Source organism: Phaethon lepturus, unplaced genomic scaffold, assembly GCF_000687285.1.
Source record: "Phaethon lepturus isolate BGI_N335 unplaced genomic scaffold, ASM68728v1 scaffold43138, whole genome shotgun sequence".
Classification (NCBI taxonomy): Eukaryota; Metazoa; Chordata; class Aves; order Phaethontiformes; family Phaethontidae; genus Phaethon; species Phaethon lepturus.
Genome location: NW_010560613.1, coordinates 71,700 through 94,234, shown reverse-complemented (window position 1 = coordinate 94,234; position 22,535 = coordinate 71,700). Strand labels below are relative to the sequence as shown.

At 38.5% G+C, this 22,535-nt stretch overlaps 1 protein-coding gene across 1 annotated transcript in view; it reads left to right on the top strand.

Annotated features, from left to right (window-relative positions):
- SLC25A13 (solute carrier family 25 (aspartate/glutamate carrier), member 13) overlaps positions 1 to 22,535 on the top strand; it is a 74,391-nt gene that overhangs the window by 13,641 nt on the left and 38,215 nt on the right. Inside the window, exons 4-10 of the mRNA XM_010293721.1 lie at positions 9,913 to 10,052; positions 16,582 to 16,728; positions 18,288 to 18,426; positions 19,252 to 19,345; positions 19,523 to 19,607; positions 21,777 to 21,861; positions 22,336 to 22,494. Of these exons, the coding sequence (XP_010292023.1) occupies positions 9,913 to 10,052; positions 16,582 to 16,728; positions 18,288 to 18,426; positions 19,252 to 19,345; positions 19,523 to 19,607; positions 21,777 to 21,861; positions 22,336 to 22,494 (849 nt within the window). The remainder of the gene's footprint in view (positions 1 to 9,912; positions 10,053 to 16,581; positions 16,729 to 18,287; positions 18,427 to 19,251; positions 19,346 to 19,522; positions 19,608 to 21,776; positions 21,862 to 22,335; positions 22,495 to 22,535) is intronic.

The following is a 22,535-nucleotide window of genomic DNA, read 5'->3' as shown; positions in this document are numbered from 1 at the left end:
AGCAGGAAAGTGGGAGGAAGTTTAGCTGGCTTTTAAATTCGAGGCAAAGAGCAAACCATTGCTTCTTACTGTTGAGTGTTGACAGGCACATAAAAGCTGATAATGTAAGTCCAGGGGTTTAAGAGACTTAGTAGAGTTGCTTTTTTGTCGTATGACTGTATTTTAATGCCTCATTAAAAAAGCAGAACCCTTTGAAATTCTTTACTAGATGGCATTTAAAAACAGGCGAGATGGTTGGGTAAAAATGTCAGTGTTTAAAAACTGAGTCGTCTTAACCTCCATCTCTAATTTTGGATGGATAAATGAAATTATGAGAGCTAACAGTTCTGAGCTGTGAATAATGCTGTGGTTATATCCAGGAACTGGAACTTTCCTTTTCTTATACTGGTTCTCACAGCCCTAGTGAAGAATGAAATAAGTGTTGTCCATGTTGGTTTTGCTCACAGAGGAAGGAAAGGCACAAAAAGAGATGTGATTACCCAAATCTCCGCTGCCAACTGGTGTTGAACCTGGCTTTGAAAATTTTAATCCTGATTTGTTTAGAATCAGTAGTAGAATATCCCAACAGACAGAAATTCTTGCTCTCATACTTAATGAAATCTAGCTGTGGTATGGTGTGTGTTTTTCTGGTTTTGAGGTTGTTTTTTTTAAAGGTCCTCTAGTTCAACCTGAAGCTGTTTCAAAATGGATGCTATGCTGTGCTGTGCTGCTTTGAGAAATATGAGTATGTTGTAAAACAAGTCAGTCGTTTAATTTAAAAAAATAAAAAAGCAAAACAAAACCCCCAAACCCAGCAAAAACGCAAAGGGAATGGGGAACCCAAACCCCAAATTATTGCTTGTTTAGCCTAACAGCTGCAGAATCGAGCTATGTATTCTGCTTTTGTCTCAAAACAAAATATAATTTGCATGTAGACAGCAGCTATTGTGGGTCTCTGCTTCTGTTATTATTTATATCAGTACAGTTCTTAGATAAACACATTAATTAAGGTTACATCTTACTAAGCACTCCTGCTTGCTTATCTGATACTTGAATTGCCTGAATACTTGTTTATAAATTTTCTAAAAGCAAATAGCTCTTAGCAGAGGTTTAAATAGCTATAGAGCTATTGTGATGAGCTTCAGAGTTTTTCCTGTTATGATACGCTCTGATACTTTTTCAATATGCAAAGGATTATTACAGGAATCTCACAATTGCTTTCCTGACCAAAAGATTAGGTTGGTTCAGACTGTGTGAGCTAGCTCTTGCTTTTGTTACAGAGGATTATTTATTTTGTGCTTTGCCCTGTAATTCCTTGGTATGACTTGGCTCTTCTTATGGGATCTGTAATTCTTTTTTTTTTTTCTTACACAACACGTAGCTTAGTGATGCCCAGCCTGGTACACTCAATACCATGTAAAGCAAGGAAAAGCTAAATCTGAACTACCAAAATGAATTGCTGAGGCTGTAAGCTTTGATCACTTGATAAATTGCAATATTCAGTATTTCTCAGTGAAATTTCCATTGCTGGTTCAAACTGGCTAGAAACCATTTGTAGCTAGTGATGTGTTAGCTTACACCTACACAGTGAAACATTTGTTGGTTTATAGATGACAGTTGCTTAGATGTGATGATCCTAATGGCAACATTACAGATGCAAAATTTGTTTAGTCTCTGATATTTTTTGTTGTTTTTACTGGATTTTGCATGAATAATAGCCAGTTTTAATTAAAAGAGGATGTAAGGTAGGCTTGTTAGTATATTTATTTTCTTCAAAACAATTTTTGAAATGTTCTTGATACTATTTTTGGAGAAAAATAAGACATTTCTAGACATATGTCAATTTGGCAAATTTTTCTTATTTTGTTTTTTCTTTTAACTAAAATGTTATGTAACCAGGCAGACTTTCATGAAGGCATCTTAAGGAAAACAAAGCCTGTCTAATCACAAAGTAAATCTGTCGTTTTACATATTAGGAGAAGCTCCACCCTTTCACACAGTTGTGTTTCATTTGGTCTAGAAAGTACAATTGAGTTTTCTAAGTCATCCAGAACTGGAATTTGGTGTTTTGGTTTGTTCTTTGTTGTTGGTTTTGGTTTGTTTGTTTTTTTTTTTAAATCAAAGTTGCCTGCTGACAAACATCAGGCTGAAGGCTGGGCATATCTCCTGTTCATTACCAAAACACAAGGAATGATCATAGAATCATCAAACAGTTCAGATTGGAAGGTAGTGCGGCAGCCATTTGGTTCAAACCCTTACAGGGCCATCAAAACCAGGTTGCTCTGGGGCCAACATCCAATCAAGGTTTTAAATATCTCTGAGGATGGAGACTCTGCAGCATCTATGAGCAAGCATCTTCCAGTGTTCAACCACTGTTACAGTGAAAAATAATTTCCTGATGCCTAGTCGGGATTGCCCGTGCTCAGGCTTGCATCCATTGCCTTTTGTCCTTCTACTGTGCATCTCTGTCTTCCCTTCATCCTCCAGCTGGGCACTTGTAGACAGAAATGAGGTCCTCCTTTAGCCTGCCCTTCTTCAGGCTGAGAACCCCCATACCATCAACCTCTCCATGCATGTCGTGCATCAGCCCCTGACTATCTTATATGGAGAAAATAGAAGTGGTATTTTATTTTAGTTAGCCAGGTTATGTTGTTTACCTTGGTGGAAATGGTCTTTTTTTATTATTATTATTCAGGGCAAAAGGGATAAATTTAGTTTTTATGCCCACATGGGGCCTAGTGCTTTCCAAACCTGTGGTCTTTGAGCTCTGGCAGTTTGTTGCTCACTACTGAGGAGGCCAGCAAAGGTAATAAGGAAATGTAATGCTGTTGCCGGTAAACTGAAATTATGAATATCCACAGCTCAAGTAGAAATATTTTTAAGGGATTGGATCTCGGAAAAGTTTTGACAACCTTTTCTGTAAGCCAATTATGTAATATTCCGTGTATAAATTCATGTTATTTCCCCTTACATCCAAGGAGGACAGAAGAAGCAGCCAAGCTTGGATCCAGAGACTTAACTGCAGAGAGTGACGGTACTCTTGGAAGGAACCTGCTTTTTTGGGGATATTTGCAATGTTTAAGAGAGGTAGCAGAAGCGCTCAGGTGTCTCAGTCAAAAGTCATGGCCAAGCTGAACTGGACAGTGCATAGATATGTCATGAGGAAATCAATTCATAGCTTTTAGAAGTGACAAGAGCACAAACAACCAGAGCAGGGGGAAGGTAAGGGGATAAAAAAGTGAGAACATTTTCAGCAGAGTGGTGAAACTTGAAGCTTATCATGGATCTTTTGATTGGGAAATGTGCCTAGTCAACCAATTAATTTTATGAGGGGAGCCCAACAGCCATTGTAAGCTTTTGCTTTTCATTGATGTGCTCCAGATGTTAAGATGTTACCTGGAGGTGAAAAACCATGGGGAAGGCATCCATTTTTTGATATATATAGAGCTTTATGTCACTTCTTTAAATGATCGGTTTGTATTACAAAAAGAAACAACCTGATTTTTGGAACTTTTTAAATGACTTATTTTGTGTTTTCTGAGCAACTGAATGCAGATGCACACCAATATCAGACTGGCGTGGATGTGTTGTGTAGTATCTTGTCAGAGATCAGAAGAACTGTTCAGGAGCTGTTTCAGTTCAGTGGGTCAAAAATCTACTTTTTATGAAAGGCTAACTGTAGATTTGCATGATTGACTATAATGGATACAATTTTAAGAGATAGAGGTAACAGAGAACACTTCCAGTTGGTGGGATGATGCAAGAATGCTACATGCTCAGATGGATAAAATATTGTGCTTTCTGCTGATACTTCATGCTACTTAAAAAGAAAAACAATAGGTGTGGAAAAGGTGGTAAAAAGCCAATTTGAGAGTAAATTTCAACTATATGAGCTCACTCTTTGCTTAACTGTAAGCTGAGGGTTAGCCATCTTTCATACAGCTGTATATCCCGTTGGAAAAAAAAAACCAACAGGATTACTAGGCAGCATTTGGGTAGGAACCAGAAGCTTCCACACCAGAAAATATTTAAACTGTGGCAGCAGCAGTATACCACTTTAAGCTTGATTTTTTTATTTTAAATTTTTTCCCACCCCCTTTTCAAATTGTCCTGGAATTACAGATTATAAGATAAAAACTTCAGCAGGCCCTGAGAGCTAGGGAAGTGTTTTGTTGTTACAAATTTTGATATGAAATTTCAGATAGCAAAATACACATACTTTTGCAGTATGTGTAATTTAGTTTTCTAAATTGGAAAATCTGCTGTTACCTAGCAGTTAATGACTATTTTTTTCCAACATTTGGAATGCAGGACCTGATTTGATAAGCTGATAAAAGAAAACAAAACTGAGAACATGTTGGAAGTGCTGAAAGTGAAAATTACAGTTTAGGTAGGTTTGGGGGTAGATAGTTAGACATTTTAATTGAACTAAAATAGTTTTATACTAATACAGTACTGTTGTGGGAGTACATTTTGTGGTGCATTTGAAATTGAAGTGTTTAAGTGAGGGAGAATGTATGTTAATGCTTTGCAAGAAAGTGATTTTTTTTTAATACCATCTATCTAACATCTAACCAAATAGCTGTTAAAGAAATAGAGCTCTCAAGTCTGTATTGGAGAGTAAAGTGTAAAGTTTAGGATAATTTCTTCAAGCCAGGAGTTTGCTTTTATCACTTTGGTTGGTATATTAAACTGCTGTAGGAAACAGTCATGTGAATTCTGAAGGAAATTTGAAATTTGAAATCTGGAGCACAAGTCTTATGAGGAGCGGCTGAGGGAACTGGGGTTGTTTAGTCTGGAGAAGAGGAGGCTGAGGGGAGACTTTATCTCCAACTACCTGAAAGGAGGTTGTGGCGACGAGGGTGTTGGTCTCTTCTCCCAAGTAACTAGCGATAGGACAAGAGGAAATGGCCTCAAGTTGCGCCAGGGGAGGTTTAGATTGGATATTAGGAAAAATTTCTTCACTGAGAGAGTGGTCAGGCATTGGAACAGGCTGCCCAGGGAGGTGGTGGAGTCACCATCACTGGAAGTATTCAAAAAACATGTTGATGTGGTACTTCAGGATATGGTTTAGTGGGCATGGTGGTGTTGGTTTGGTGGTTGGACTTGTGGATCTTAAGGGTCTTTTCTAACCTTAATGATTCTGTAATTCTGTAATTTCAGATTTAATACATCAGCAATTTATGTGCTGTAGCCTGTAAAGATTTTAGTAGCTTGTTCTGTCAAGTTACCAGATGGCAACTAATTCTCCCAATAAACTTGATTAATGCATAGAAGGAGCTGAAGATTTCTGATTTTTTTTCTGAAATGTAAAATATAATGAGAGAATGACTTTCAGTTTTCTCCTTTCAAATTTCCAAGTAGGTAATTTTCACTTGGAGAATCCAGTGGTCTTTAGTGTGTCATGAGGGTCTGTGGTCATTCCGAAGCACCCTTTATTTCTAGTTATAATTTTTAATCACAGTATGGAAATATGAATACAATATACTTGTTTGTACAGTAATTACTTAAGCATAAACATCAGTACACTGGAGAGAATAAATTCCCCAGGACCCAAAGGACAAAAAATCCCCACTGTAAACCAGCAGGCAGTTCACTTGGAGGGAAGATAGAACATACTTTTTGTGTAATGATCAGAAACCAATGACAAAGTATCTATTCTTTAATTAGAGGCAGCGTGGGGAAAACCAATTATTTATTCTAAACTTTGCAGTTTATTTTAAAATTGAGTTTCAAAGTTTAGTTTTTTTAAAGATTGACACAAATGACAGCATGGATTTCTAAAAACAAATATTTAAAATCTTCTCTTTCAACCTGTTGTTCATTTTGCTTTCTAACAGCTCTGGTTCAAACAATGCAAACACAGAAATGGTTGTATCTTTAGCTGTCTTTAGATCTTGTGCTCTTACAGCTTCAGATAGTGCAGCATCGACATTTTGCCTTTTCAAAACTGAAACAAATCAAAAAGTGTTTTCATATGTATTTAAAAGCTTCAGTTTATCAGATATTTTGATTCAATATTGGTTTAGGATCAAGCCATGTTGCCAAGAGAGGTTGTGGAATCTCTATCATTAGAAATACTCAAACCTCAGCCGGACATGGACCTGAGCAACCTGAACTGGTTGGACCTGATTTGACAAGAGACTGTACCAGGTGACATCCAGATGTCCTTTTCATCACAAGTTATTCTGTGACTCTGTGAAACAGATTCCTTTAAAAAAAGGTCTAAACAAACATAATGACTTCTGACTACTGAAGGACATTGCTGCTTTTTACTGTGTTTAGTTCAGCAACTTGTGGATAGCCATGGAACTTCAGCTGCAGGTTTAAAGTGGAACTACATTTTAAAATTGTCCATTTTTTATTTTAATACTGGAGTTAGAGGATTAGGAGATGATACTGTTAGAACTGAACAATAACTTGGAGTGAGTTCTAGTATGTCATTGGATACATTTTGATAGTTAAATCACATGCTAAAACACTTAAGATTTGTTAATGGAGCACAAATGGTCTTTAATACCTGAATTGGGCAATCTGACTACAGTCAAGACTTGAGTCAGTGACATTGTTGTAGATGAATGGGTGATGAGACTAGCAAGGAAAGAGGAAAAACGCTGTCCACTGAGCGTATATAAGAGTCTGTGAACCAAAAATAGTTCCGAAAAGGAAGTACAGGGTAAAAAGGCAGTGGCAAACAGGATACCACATCTCATGCCATCAAAGAATTGGTAGAAGAACAGTAGGCAGTCTTCTAGTCAGCTACCTGCACTGTATAATCCAACATGCACTCTGTCAGAAAAGAAGCTGGTATTAGTTGCCAAGACATACTGACATCAATATACCGTGTGATTTCGAAAAGATCAGGTAATGTAGGGAGTTCTCTTACTATTGTACTAAATGCCTACACTAATGCAGTAGCCTGTGTTTTCCAAGTCATAGCAAAAATTGTGTGCATCTCCTGCTTGGACTGCTCGGAAGGATATTTGTACTTGTATGAATTTCTGAGGCATGCATGTAGCCTTTAACTTCTAAAATAGACAAGGGAATGCAAATGCCCTGGATATATACCCTTGCTATATTCCTGGTTGGCTTGATGAGGTTTTAAGGTCCATTGCTGTGAGTTCCTTTGCCATTTGTAATGCCAATAATTAAACATTGTATTTAGTCTGAAATTACCATTCTTTTCACTTCTTGATATTTGATTTTCTTGAGCTGGAATTTTTCTTTTGGGCCACAACTAAGGAGGGTTTGCAAGGCACAGAGCTGGGGGAGCAGGATACATTGTTTCTTCAAGATAGCCAATGTATGATTACTAATTAAAATCAAATTACAGTGGTGTAATCAGAGGACACTCTGTAACTTTCATATGATAACAAGTTGAAGTAAAGATTGTGAGGAGCCTGGCCCCCAAAAAAGGAATTTGAGACTGCTTTTGTACTAGCTAAGATTTTCCTATTTCTTACCTTGTATCAAGCAAGAAAGCACCTTTTTTCTCTGACAAAGACAAATCTGCAGTCTGACCAAACATAGCTTTTAGTAAACAGTGATTTGTTCCTAACCTCATCCGAACAATATCAGTGTCTCGCTCTGGGGAAATTCAGGAGATGGGATGGGAGAGAAAGAGGAAGCAGAGGAGCATCTGATTTCTGTGCAAGAGGCAGGTATCAGAGCTGTTCTGGGAATGGGATATCTTCATTCTTCTGGAAAAGCAGAGTGGTCGCTACCAGGAAGACAACCTTCATTTCCTCTTGTTTCTGGACAATACAGTCTGATTCCCTCATGCTGGTTCCCTTCTTTGAGGGGTGGGCAGAAAGCTGTAACTTTATAGGGGTGATCTCCAGTGACATGTGGCAAAGTGTCTCAAGCTGTGTTGGTAGGAAGCATCCTAAATAAAAGACCTTCAGTAGAGGGACAGGACTTCACCCTGAACTCATCGGCTTTCCCTCTGGTTGCCCTGAGAGCAGAATTTTGCTCCTGGAGAATGCTGGTGGACAAGATCCAAGTTGTCTGTGATGGAGCTTGAAGACATGAATGAACAATGCTGTCTTGGGGGCGCTGTCTGACATGGCTTGGAGACAATTCTCATAAGACTTGAAGTTCTGAATTTTAAGAATTTGAGATTAACTGGGGTCAGTCTTTCTGTTCGTAAGTTAAATTCAACTTGCTCTTTCACCAGTGTTTCCCTGGGATCAGTGGGTGGTGTGTTTTTAAAGATGAAACTACTGACCGTGTTAGGGGATGGTAAGAACTTCATAGTATCATCTCTGCTACAGAATATGAACACCCCTCATGCTTTAGAGCAAGCTGTCCTTGTGGGTAACACCAACTGCAGTGCTTTTGGGTCTGTGCGGCGGGACACCAGTCCCTTTAACCTCCTTGGGACCATTTTTTTCTTATGTCTTTATCCTTCATTCACTTGGGCACTTCCTGACATCTTCCTGGCTATTGGCCATCCCACTCTGCTCTCACTTTTTCCTGCTTCCTTGCCTGAAAGTGGGAATTTCGCCGTCTCTGGGTTTTCCCAGGTCAGCAGGGCCACTGTGCCTGGCTGGCATGGGTTGAACCAGAAGCCAGAACTGAACCTGAGCAGGAGACGGGACGTCACGGCTCCAAGGAGTCAGCTCTCACCTTTTCTTGTGGCGCTGGCGTGAGCTGGAAGACGGCTCCCAGGCTTGCCTGGTAGGCAGAGGCTGGCTCCAGTGAGGTGGCTCCCAGCTTGTTCTGCACACAGGCAGGCACAAAGCTGTGTTCATTTCCTCGCCTCCAGGCACCAGGCCACGCTTGGGAACTGGCTTCCAGGAGCTCTGGGTTTGGGCTTCTGATCTTTCTTCCACAAAGTGTGAAGGGAGCAGGAGACCAGCTCCTGGCCCTCCTGTGGGTAGGGAGTGTCTCCTGGGAACCAGCTCTCCATGCCTGCAGGAACTAGGAGGAGACAAGAACTGGCTCTTGGCTGGCATTGCTGGAGGAGTCGTACAGCAATTAGGAAGGTATATAGCAGTTGGGAACCTCTGGCCTTGAGCTTGTCTTCAGAAGCTGTCTTTGCCCTGTGTTTTTGACTGAGACAGACTATCACGCTGAAGTGGGCGCTGTCGTGTGAGACAAGTACTTCCTCAGATCTTGTTGCTGTTTCCATTAGCTAAAATATGTACACTCCAGTTCCAGCAATGTATGGTCCTTATTGGTGTGTTTCAAATAGTTGTTTCTGCACCAAAAAGTCTGCCAAGCCCATAATAAACCAGTGCCAAGTTTCGACTACTAAACTGTGAATCTTGCATTTACTTGTGATCAGACTTGTGGCTCTGCCTGCCTCGTTGTAGCAGACGTCTAGGGTTAAAGTCTGCTTAGTGCTGAAGGTGGTGTAAGTTTGTGTTCCTGCCTGCCACCTCCTCCCATCCCCTGCCCTGCATGTCACTGCTCCTGTACAGTAACTGCAGAAAAGTGGATCTTGAAATACTGGTATTTTTGTAGTTGATTTGTTTAAATGTGGAGGACTCTGGGAAAAAAAAAAAGCCTGAATTGTAGTGACACAAAAACTTCATTGTTAGCAGCTTGAAAAGATTATGCTGAAAATTGGTTAGCTTTAGTCATCTTTTTGTAAATTGTCTTTTAATTTTAATCTCTTCTTGCTTAACTTTGAAATTTTAAATATCTAGTTGAGTCTCATCAAATGCCATGAGTATAAAACTTCACAAATAAAAAGTTTATTCAGAAACTGTATTTATGAGGGTGTTCAAAACTTTATTATGATTTTCATAAACAAAAAAATTAGGCTTGCTAATGTTACTAATGTTAATATGTTACTAATTTATATGAATAGTATTGGTTTCCCATTAGAAAATATCATATTTGCTTTGCTTGTTTAAATATGTGCTTGTCTCTATTGTTGTCTTATTTTAGTCTATTAATAAATGAATATTTTTCTTTTCTTCCCAGAGGACGCTAAGCAAGTTTTTGGCCAGACCACGATTCATCAGCACATTCCGTTTAACTGGAATTCAGAGTTCGTACAGCTGCATTTTGGAAAGGATAGAAAAAGACACTTAACATATGCGGAGTTCACCCAGTTTTTACTGGTGGGTCTAAAATAATACTGTTTGTCAAGAGTAATAAGAAGAATGCAAGAATCAAAGTATTTGCAAACTTGCCAAATAGCATGCTGGTAGGTTGAATGATAGACCAAGTGTAGGCTTTTACAGTCAGAGTGCTGAACTTTAATAGTGTGTTGATAAGTAGGATATGATTATGGTAAAATTCAAGCTAAAAAAAAAGCTATTTTCTTTTGATTTTGGCACCTGTGTGCAGAAAATGATCTTAGCTACACTGTTGTGTAGACAGAGACATGAAATTAAAAACCTAGACCTCAAAGTCTGAACATCTCATGTATATTTAAATACATGAGTCAAAGAATGTTAAATAACAGTATTGAACATTTTGGACCCAGTTGCCAGACTGGTATTAAGAAGTACTTCCATCTGTAAACAGCATGTTTATCTGAGTATCTCAGATAGGGAAATGCTTTGGTATATAGAGAATAAAATACTATCTTTCTTCTGCAAGGAATTCTTGGCTATTCATACTTTGGGGTACTTGTTACAGAAAGTAAAATATTGTGCTAATAAAAATAAACAGATTATGATACTGTTAAAAATAGCCTTCAGTAGGAAAAGTGATCCTTGAAGTGGTGAAACACGTGAGTTTCTTATTTGTATTCCTTCTGAATACTTAATGCCTGTATTAGTATTTACACTAGAGAGTTTTAAAATGGGAATCGGCTTCAAGACTGCGAGGTTTCTTTTTTTCTTGTTTACACAAGTATGTTAGTTCACAGTAGGAGATGGTATCATTTTGATGAGGAATAATTAAGATAATGCTATTGAGACAAATGTTTCAAATTGACTTTGTAGAACAGAGCCTAATTAACTTTGTATGAAGACGACGTCAGGTATCACATGATTAAGTCACATTCCCTTAGGTTTTGTATTGACTATTGTAACTTCTAAGTAGCTAAGATATAGCCCAGTTTTGTGACAGTATATGGAACTAGAACCTCTCCTGCATAAAAACCCAAATGTGTTACTTGATTAGGAAAAAATGCCTTTGGCCACATGTTCTGGTGTTCTAGTACCTCCTTCCATACTGCAGAGCATAAGCCCTGGATATGTATCTTGAGTTTGGTGGATGAAAATCCCAGTGTTAACAGAGTACTAGTCCTGTTTGCCTCATGCATCTGTTTGTTTAGAGATCTGAGGAAAAACCTGAAGAAAAACCCAGAATGAAAAAGAGAACCTTTTTTTTTCCAAAAAAAGAGATGTGGGGAAGCAGCGAGGGAGGTTAGAGCCACAAGCCTAAAAGAGCCTGTAACCTCATGGCTTGGTATTTGGAAGATTTGAGTTCCTTCTTTGTGTCATTGGGTTCTTCCGTGTTTTTATTTCGAATTAGGAAAAGCAAGAGCTGAGGCAGGAGTTTTCTTACTTTGGAGATGAGTCCTAACTACTAGGATTTCTCATCCTGTGGAGGGGTGTTGCTCTTTCCTCATCTAAAAGGACTTTACTTGGATGTGATCATATTCTGGGGCGAATTGTATTTAATTTTGGTGTGTCTTGCCCCGCCTCTTTTTTGTTTTGGGTTTTTTTTTGTTTGTTTGTTTTTTTAAACCAGCTCTACTGCAAAAGTGAATCTTAGCTAGTTGCAGTGCAGTCTAAAAGGTTGTGTTGGAACACATCAGTGGTCCTCACGAGCTGGACAGCCCTTTTGGTGATGATCCATATAGGACAAAAAGAGGAAGGAAGAGCATAAACATGGAGAATAATGATGACAATTCTGGGTGTCCTCTAGAGAGGTGAGATTAATTCAGGGAGAGTTCTAAGGCTGCTAATAAAGATAGTCTCAGCATTGGTGCAGACAGCGAGGACTTTCAAATGAATTAATTTGTCCTAAGTCCTAAGACTGCTGAAGTTGTCCATTATCAGTACAGTCTGTTAGGATACTAATCACTCACAGTAATTCGGTACATCTGTTTACCCACTTTCTAGAACTGTAGATCTTTGAAACACCTATGTTTCCTTTCTGACTCTTGCGTTGAAGCTTTGTATTATAGATACTGAAGTTTGGACACAGAAATACTCTCAGCATAAATTGCACAGTTAATATTCACAGGCATAGAAATCTTCCTTTGGGCTGCGTAACCTTTGGTACTCAGCCTTTCCTTCTGACATTCTGCCTGTGCATGAGTCAGTCTCCTTGGTCTGATGTCTAGACCTTGGACCTTAGACAGCAGGAGATCACAGTGGATACCAAATTACCTTTCTGCATTCCTGATGTGTGAATGCTCTTTACATTACACTTAACATGGACCAGATGGTTCTGTAAGGCGCTTCAGGTACTGCTTTATAGGTACAACACAATTTGCAACTTTTAATGAAATAATCCAGCTAGATTCAAATTCGTTCACATTGGGTCCTGTTATGCCACGTAGGGTTGTTACATATTCATTATCTGTCGCAGCATTTGAGCTAATCATCACTTCTGGCAAAGCTGAAGGTACATGGAAAATAACAGTGTATTTTATCCATACACAAGATGGATCCCTTCTGGCTTTAAGTAAGAAGAGTTTATATGGGGTTCTGAATATTTATATCCTGCCAGCACTTTTTTTGTCTACAGTAACAGAGATGCCCAAAAGTATAGCCTCCAAACTACTTGGCTCTAATATGGTTATCAATCTAGTTGCATCAACCCGGAGCTCGAGGTGTGTTGTTTTATCCTGTTTCTCATTTTGCTAGCTTAAAATTAACTCATATGTCTCTACTACATATCCGTCACATCTATATCTGTTTGGATATGGTTGTGTTCCATCATCACTTAAGTGACAAGTTTGCTTCATGAAGAGCAGCATTTGCCCCTTTCTCAGTATGTAAAATCTATCCTGCAGGATAAATTTTAACATATGCATATGTGGCCCTGATAAATCCATTTCCACATTGTCTGGGAATTTATTTGTGCCCAGCCTATTAGTTGATGAAGTAGTACTGTTTATAATTGAACCCTGGGATCTGCTCCAACGGAAAGGATTGTGCTATATCTGATGACTTGTAGATCCATTGGGATGGAACCCAAACATAAATTTCTATCTAACTGGAAATTAATGAAGCTTTTAATGAGCTGTAAGTGAAAGCTGAGGTAAAATCTCTAGATAGGAAACAATTTCATGAAAATTCTGGTGCCAGCATGCCTGCCGTGATGTGCAAATTAATTTTTCACGAAGTCTACCTGGGGGAATTTTCGACTTCCAACATCAAGGGAGAAGCTTGTTTTCTAAGTATATCTAAGTTTACAGAAAATCTAGTTGGAGAAGGTACTCTAGGATGTGTGATTTGTATTGCAAAGCAATGAGGATTGTATTTCTTTAAACCTTAATCCGTCTAGGTAAACAATACTGGACTGAAATAGGTGAAACAATAAAAAATATTGCAAGTGAGGTAGCATCTGTAAACACTACAACTTTGCTTTGTTGTTTTCCAGTTTATTTTTAAGGTGGTATTTTTAATATTAGCTGCATATACACAGCATAGGTGATGTTACAAACATCTCATAAACATTTCCCTGATAAATTGCTGGTAGCTACTGACCTTCATTTTGAAATGCAGTTAGTTATGCTGTGAGATGTCTCAACTTTCAGGCTTGGAGACTGAGGGAATAGGTAGCCTTTCTTTTGACTTGAACACTTTAAAGAGTTTATTACATTGTTATGCAATGTACAGTGATGAGAGAAGTGACATCTGTCTGTTGTTTTTGTAACAAACTTTATAGATGAAATTTAGTTTTGAGACCCAGTGTGTTGCCACATAATGGTCTGCATGTTCTTGTATGCTGTGTCACTGCCATGGTCATGGTTTGGGAATGTCAGCGTGGCTGAAGGTCCCTTTGCTTTCTTTCTGCTCAGTGCAACTGGAAAATGCATAGCACAGCTCAAAATAACCATAGCCTAAAAAGACCCTACCTTTCTGAGAAGGTGGGATGAGTCTTCTCTATCTATTTGCAGTATGCTTAAACCATTTCATTTCTGAACTAAGGAGGAGGTGCAAATAAGGAGCTCCAGAAGACTTGACATTGTCCTATTCAGAGTTTTGTCTCGCTGTTTATCTACAGCTAAGTGGCTCTTTCCCAGCTGAAAAGAACATGGGCAAATGGCATCACCGAGTCCTTGACCATGTGTTTAACCATGGGATAATTCTTCTCTCTAGTTGGGTTCCACATGTACCAAGAAGATTGAAAGGAATCACGTAAGCAAGAAGAAGATGGGGTATTTTGGCTTGTACTTGACTGTAGTACTAACAGCCTTTTTGCAATTAGCTAGGTGATGACAAGAAGCATGCACTTAACCTATCTTTCTGGAATGTGAGCCAGGCTTTGCTTCTGTGGTTCTCAGCCATGGTCCCACTGACCAGTGTACACACCTCCGAACTCACGAACGGGTGTACATAGATGGTACCAGACTGGACTCCTGCAAGTGGTCTCCAGGTTTTTTACTGCATTTTAATGCTGGATTCTTCCAGTACAACATTGCCAGCAGTTTTGGTGGTTAAAACAAATTGAATGAGAGAAGGAGAAGAAAGCAACATTCACAGTTGCCCATGTAATACTTCTGCTAAATTCAATTTATTTTTGCTTTGGTGATGCTGCCACTTAATGACAAACATTTTTCTTCATTTTTTCATACGTTTCCACCTGCCAGATGGTGAGTATATAGAGATACAGGAGTTATTATACCTTACTCCTCTTCAGAGTTCTCTGCCTCCCGAGTAGCTGCCTGCTTCAAGATGAAGTGGGTTTTTTGTGTTCTTTGCTCCTCCCACCGTAAACCCAAAATTGCTTGCTTCCAAATTTCTGTTGAAATTATAGTCACAGTTGGAGTGAAGCAAGAGCTTACATGGCTGCATCCAGCCAGAGTGAATGTTATTGCTGAATTGTAACACCTCCACATAGAGGGCTGTAATGTAAAGGAAACGTGACAGAACTGAAATTGTAACACTTCAAATTATAATCCTCACAAGCGTTTCTCATTAAAAGCAGAAATTTCTGAATAACTCCGTGAGTGAAACACAGTGTTGAAGCACTGATCAGTCTTTCTTCCCGCCCCCCCCGGCTTTTCCTTCTTCTGCCTAATATATTAGGAGGTTTTCACCATACTTTTCAGGTTAGGTGTTTAGTTAGAAATTAGGACTAGAATTGGAGAGGTCTGAGTGGCAGCATGCATTGGTGGCTGCGGTGTGAGCTGAATGAGGGGAAGGAGGGATGGTGGCTACAGGCCTCTATGCCAGCTGAATTTGCCTTTCGCCCTTCGCTCTATTCCTTCGAATACTGCTGTGGAATAAAGATCAGCTTACAGGAGATCATATTCACCATTAATACATTGTGCTGGTGTTTCTTGACTAGCCTGAGTCTTGGCTTAATATGACTTTTAAGGCGTGTATTTGCAAATGTAATGGAAGTAGTAGGATAATGTCGTGGTCCACTGTAAGACTTGCTTAGTATTGCTCACATACTTTGGCTCTGATTCCATTTTCTGAGTACCTGATTATGAATATGTATTCAGCCTAAGCACTGTGTTTCCAGTAGATTTTTTTATACACCTTGAAATTTAAAGGGAGGACATGGCAATGATTTGTTTTCCTTCATTCACCAAAGAAATGTAGATTGGGAGGTCTTAACTACATCACCAAAATGTATTTCTGGTTTTGGCAAACCTGTAGAACTAAACAGAAAGTTAATATGTATTATCATGTTCCTATCTGTGCAGGATTACTCCTTTTAAATGAAAAATAAAAAGATAAAAAAGTAGTCTAACAGTAACTTACGAAGAAAGGGTGAAGGTCACCAGTAGGAAAAGATATTGTTTTGAGAGATTAAATGCCTTTTTTCTCCACTTTTCTATCAGGTAAATTTGAATCACAAAATGAGATTATCAGGTGGTTGCATCAGATAATGCTTGTGATTGATCTCTGCCTGTTAGTACTGCTGAAATATTGAGAACTGATCTTTAATCAGTTGTGATGCAAGGAGTTCTAAATTAAACTGCTGGTGTCTTTTGTAGACAAATAACTTTATGTTTTAAATGAGGATGCTTTTTGAGGGGAAGCTTTCAAGATTAGTGGGTGTCTGTGTGGAAATCTCTGATGATTGCATTGTCCTCGTTCAAGGAGTAGCAAACGCTTTTACAGAAAGTATTTTGACCCACTGTGACACATGCAATAAACTGGATAATGCACATCATGGAACACTTTAATGTTCATGAGTGGGAGATTACCTGCACTGGTGTGTTGATATGTGCCCTCCATTTCTCAGTTAAATGAATTGCATGACCTAAAGTCCAGACAGCAGAGGAATCATGATGGTTGTCATACATATTGAGCTCAATGATAGAGTCTGTATATGCCACCGATAGAAAAGGCTGAAAATGATGCATACAATGTCCAGTTAAAATCGAATTACATGTAATCATGTTTTGTTAAGTATGAGATCTCTTGTAGGATTGCATTATATAAAATGTAACTATTAAGGTGATGATTTTGAACCTAACTTTTTTTTCCCATATGTTTTCAGGAGATACAGTTAGAACATGCAAAACAAGCTTTTGTGCAGAGAGACAATGCTCAGGCCGGAAGAGTCACAGCTATGGACTTCAGGGACATTATGGTCACTATCCGTCCACACATGCTGACACCATTTGTAGAAGAATGTCTAGTAGCTGTGAGTAGTTCTGGTATCCCAACTGGGAAAGGTCTGGGCTACAGACGTGGGATTCCTTTTCTATATACCTTGACTGCTATATGTGGCACATAGTCCAGCTTATAGATGCTTGTTTTTAAGTTTGGCAGTTGTTATCTACACATACGAAAGTTAACCGTTATTGCAGAATATGTATCCTCGGTGTTCCTGGTCTCCTGAGACTAAGCAGGTATATGGACCTTAGCAATAACCTACAAATGTTGAGTTTGCCTGACTATTTCCAGTCATTCCATCATAGTAGCCTGTGTTAAATATGTCAGGAAGTCCATTTAGGAAGTTGTCCTCAAAGGACTTGCTTTGTAATATCAGTTCTAGGCTCCTGAGTGTAGTTTCCAAGCACCTGGAACAATGTAGGAACTGGAACATCACCCAGAGACATTCATTATATATTACCTGATAGTTGTTAGACTTGAGCCTACACTTTTTTTCATCTGGAAATGCATAAACCAAATTAAATATTACATTTCTGCAATTTCACTGAAGAAGAAAAAAAAAAGATGCATTCAGTTTTGACTACAGTTTCTAATCTTGGGAACCTGTAGCAGCTCTTTCCAAGTAATCCAAAGTCTGGTCATATCCAGGTTTAAAGAAATCTGTTCTGCTTTGACTTGCAAGGGAGAATTCCAAGGAGATGCATGAAGTGATGAGAACTGCAAACTCTGGGCAGAATATTGGAAGAAGCATAGAGCAAAAAAGCATAGCCAGTAGTCTCAAGGACTGACAATGATTTCTGATACTTTCTTCCTCAATTCTCTCCCCAGTCTCATTATTAGCTTTCCTGGTTCATATGCTCTCCCATAAAATACAAGATAAAATTTTTGATTCTTCCTCAAGGTCAATTACATTTTGGCAAGCTTATGCATTGTTTTCAGAAATTTGCTAGATCACCGGTCATATACTTTAAACAGGGAAATGATCCAGTAATTTTTCTGTGTGCAGACCCAATACCACTTTAAAATAAATGTTTAGGCTCAGTTCTCATTTGAGAATGAATAACTGTTCGAACCTTATTGTTCCCATTTTGTTTGACTGCTTGATATAAGCCTGAGAGCTTACTGATGGTTTTCCATGACTTGAAATGGCTGTGAATTTAAATGTTTCAGTTGACCTTTTTCAGAATATGTTTTGATTTTGTTGAAATTTTCTGTAGAGTAATATACTTTACATGTAGAAGTAGATTTCCTCATTACTAGAAATAAGCCAACTTATGAAACATTTCCAACTGAAGCAGCACTGAAACTTGAACTTTGTAAATTACTACTGGTTATGTTGTTATAATCCTGCATATGTATTTATTTAGGTTTGTAGGGTGGGGAGAGTTTTACATTCTGGTCATGATTAGTTTCAGTAACATAAGAATCTTTCATAGTTTGCTTTATTTTGCAGTTTTTTTAAAAAAACAACCCTGTGCTACTGTCGCTCTTGTAAAATAGCATTGTTTGAAACCCTTTATTTCAAGATTTTTCTTAATCTTGTAATGGTCTCCCTTCTCTTTTCTTCTTTTACTGTCTCTACTCTAGGCTGCTGGAGGTACCACTTCCCATCAGGTCAGCTTTTCCTATTTTAATGGATTTAATTCTCTCCTTAACAACATGGAGCTCATTAGAAAGATCTACAGTACTCTGGCTGGAAATAGAAAAGATGTGGAAGTCACTAAGGGTTGGTATTGCAGTCTGGAAGTTTCCTTGGGCGTTTGGTTAGGGCGGGTGGAGGGGAAGACCTCATCTGTATGCTTTTAAATCAAAGGGAGGGGGAGAAAGCCTGCCTCGTTAGCATTCCTTGGTACGCCACTCTGTTTTGTACACTCCTGTCGGAGTCCACACTCCAGGTTTTTCATTTTGTTTCAATCAGAAAAAGGTCCTAGTAAACTGGCAGTGGGGGCAGGGTGAGGAAAGTATGTAAAGATATTTAGAAGTTTAAAAAACTTCCTAGGACTCCTGCCAAATTGGCAGCCTATTAAAGTGACCTTCAAGGGTAGTTGAAGAATTCCATAAACTTGTATTGGCGGCACAGTAAGCTGATCTACAAGCTTGGAACAAGATGTTATCTGCTATATCTAACCACTTTTATAGAGAATTCCCTGTGCAACGCCAAGGTTTCATTAATGTGGCCTACTGGGACTATGCATGAAAAGCTCCACATCTCTTGACTCCTGGGGTTTTTTTCTGTTTGCTTTTTATTTTATTTTTTTCCCTCTGACCCACAGCTGATTGATACCGTATGTCAAATATCCTAAATCCTGCTGATAGCACTGAGCTTTAAGACCAGAGAGTTGTACTTATTTTGCATGAGGGATATACCATTTAAAACATACATTTCTGTAGTGGCAGGAACACTTTTGTGGTAGGTCACTTTTGTTCCTCTTCTCCATCTCCCACCAACATCTTCTACTTAAGAGTAAGATATAAAGAAGCTCTGGGGTGCTCTGTGTTACTTGTTCTGGCTTGATTAGTTTTTCTTTTCTATGTTTTTATTCTGTTGCAGAGGAGTTTGTTCTGGCAGCTCAGAAATTTGGTCAAGTTACACCCATGGAAGTTGACATCTTGTTTCAGTTAGCAGATCTATATGAGCCACGAGGGTAAATAGAGAATTATCTATCCTCTCTTTCCTTTCCTCCTCTGTCCTTCTTGGAAGGAGTTGGTAATGGTATTGGGGAACAGGAGAGTAGTGTAGTGGTCATGTGCAGGTAACTTCTCATGATCTGAAGAATCAGATCCCCATCTCAGCAAACGCTAAGCTGAATTAATTTCCTCAGGCGCATGACGTTAGCTGATATTGAAAGAATTGCTCCTCTGGAGGAGGGGACGTTGCCCTACAACCTGGCTGAGGCTCAGAGGCAGGTAAGAACAGAAGCCAATATGATGCTGTTATCTGTTTCCAGTGCCAGGTAAATAGTCAACTTCCTTCTGTGTTGTCATCTAAGTTGCTTTTTTAATGTATTCTGCAGTATCTGTGCAGAATATCGTCTTGTTAGAATTTATTTTTAACCTGTTGTCATGTCCTCTCCATCTCTGTGCCCTTTTCTCTTGAGCTGCATTTTGACAGCTTAAATGTAATTTACTTTGGAAGGATAAAATGTATGTGAGTGTCATCCAGCCATTCAGTAAATATTAGGTGTATACCTAATTAAGGTGTTTATGTTTTGTGATTCTGTTGCTCTCTGTTCTTTTTTAATGAGGAAAGAAGACTTCCTGCTTCGAATATGGATGGTAAATTCAGCATCTAGCCTATTAAATGGTAGCCCTTGTTCTGAACACAAATGCATGCTCCTGGCTTCAGAGTATTCTCTGCTTTGCCTTATGCTCTGCTAAATATGAAATTAGGAGAGATTATGTTTAGTCTGCCATCGCAATTTCAATTTATATCTCTGCATTTCAAAAAACTAAAGGATATTGACTTTCGATGACGTAACAGAAAATGAACTTTTGTTGTGTTTGAGGCAAAAAGAAATGAGCGTTCTTTAAACGTCAAACCTGTTGATTTTTTAGCTTTCATATTTTAGCGTATCTTATATTTTTATTGACACAAGTTTCTATACAGATAGGTTTAAAACTAACCCCCTGTTTCTGTTTCTCTCTTTCTCTATTTTAAGGCAGTCTTAAGTTTGTGTCTTGTGAGACCAAGGGTTTTTTTGTTGGGTTTTTTTTTTCCCTGCTCTGGGTCTGTGCAGAGACGCCAGTTTGACCACAATGAGTTGATGCAGGCTACATTTATAGGACTACCAGGCCATAAGCCAGGCCTATGTGTGTGTGTACACATGCATCTCCTTTGCTTCTCTTTCTTCTTCCCCTCCTTCGCCTACATGTGAACACCCCCACCACCACTCCAAGACAGTATCTAGGGTGGTGGTTTTTTGTTTGTTTGAGCAGTGACTAAATGTTGACTGTTCTGGGATGAATTCAAATGAGTTGGCTCCCAAAAGCTCACCATCTATTCCTAGAAGACTCCTAAAGGAGTTAAAAGTATTTGCATTGGACTGAATATCAAGTAACATAAGTTACAATAGGTGGCAGTAAAATGTAGCCAAAAATGCGGTGCTGAAAGTAGCAGCTTCTTCAATTTTTGCTTTGAGGCCACTGTCTTTGCTAGAATGATTTATGCCACTTTAAGAAGCTAGGACATATGAACCTGCTTAAATCTTACCACTGCTTCTGCATATGTGTCCTACCTTTTCATTTTTCCATCCAGTTCCTTTTTAATGTCAGCTGCCTGATGCTGAGACTGAAAAGATTTTCAGCTACATTGATACCTTCAATTTATTTTCTGGCCAACTCCAGCTACATTGGAATAGTAGCTAAAACCTAAACACATTTTCAGGAAAAAATGCATCCATATTTTTATTTTGACCTTTTATTTGTAGTATCCTAAAAAAAAAAAAAGTATTACAAAAAGTGATAGTAAGTACAGAAGACTTAACGCCCCTGCAGAACTTCTATTTTCCTAATTATTTTCTTTCATTAGATAGCAATTTTTAGATCTGGAGCACTTCTGAAATTTATTTTTCATTGGGTTGAATGTAGCACTCAGACTGTGAAGAAAATGAAACTGGGGGGGTGCTTTATGAAACCTTATTTTCCTTTAGTTAATATATATGAAAAATGCTTACATACTTCTTCTGATACCCTGAGAAGTAATAGGTATACCTGGTTTTGGTGACAGTAGAAAGAAATTCCAAACTGGAGTTGCTTTTAGCTGTAGAAAAATGAGGACTTGGGCTGAAATATGTGTGCCCTCAAATGCACTTTTGGACCATTGATTTTGTAGAATTTTTTTATAGTATCGGTCTTTCTTTTCTTTGATTTTCCAATTGGAAGAAGCTATGTTATACAGTACTTAGAAATCAGTGGAAAAGAAATAATAATTGAAAACAAAATCCTCAGTGTATTGTGGGATTTTCTCCAGGTATCTTTATACTGATATTTGTGTCATCATGAGATGTTCTCTCGTGGAATACGATGTTCTTATTATTTTTCTTGTCTTTCCTTTTGTTTTAAATCCTGCTTTGACAGAAAGCTCCAGGTGATGTGTCTCGACCTGTTCTCATCCAGATTGCAGAATCAGCATACAGGTTTGCCCTTGGTTCAGTTGCTGGAGGTTAGTCATGGCTGAGCAAAAGAATATTCATCATATTAATATCATATTAACACTTCGGGTTTTTTCTTCTTTTCTTCTGCCCGTCTTCCCATTCTGCCTTTCATTTAAGTGTGGAAAGCTTTGCAGTCTTTTCCTTGAAGCTATGTCTTAAGGGATGGGATGACTATAAGATGGAAGGGGAAGAGGTCATCTGGTCTACAAGAGTTTTGGAATTTACGAGCCATTGTAGTTTGCAAGTGGTGTTACTACCTGATTTGTCACCAAACCAGTTTCAGAAGAATCAGATCCATAATGATGTAGGGCCAGGAAGTGCTCTTGGTTAAAACTGTAGGATATAGTTTAATGTATCCAGAATATATTGTGGAGAAAAAAGATGCAACTGATATTCGAGATATTAATGAGGAAGATAACAGTTGCAGTCAAACACTGCAAATGCAAAATCACATTTTCTTACAGCTTGATTTTTATTTGCAGCTGTTGGAGCCACTGCAGTCTACCCAATTGATTTGGTAAAAACTCGAATGCAAAACCAGCGCTCTACAGGCTCTTTTGTGGGAGAACTTATGTATAAAAACAGCTTTGATTGCTTCAAGAAAGTGCTACGTTACGAAGGTTTCTTTGGGCTTTATAGAGGTACGTTTAAAAGGTGATATATAGTAATGATAAGATACTAA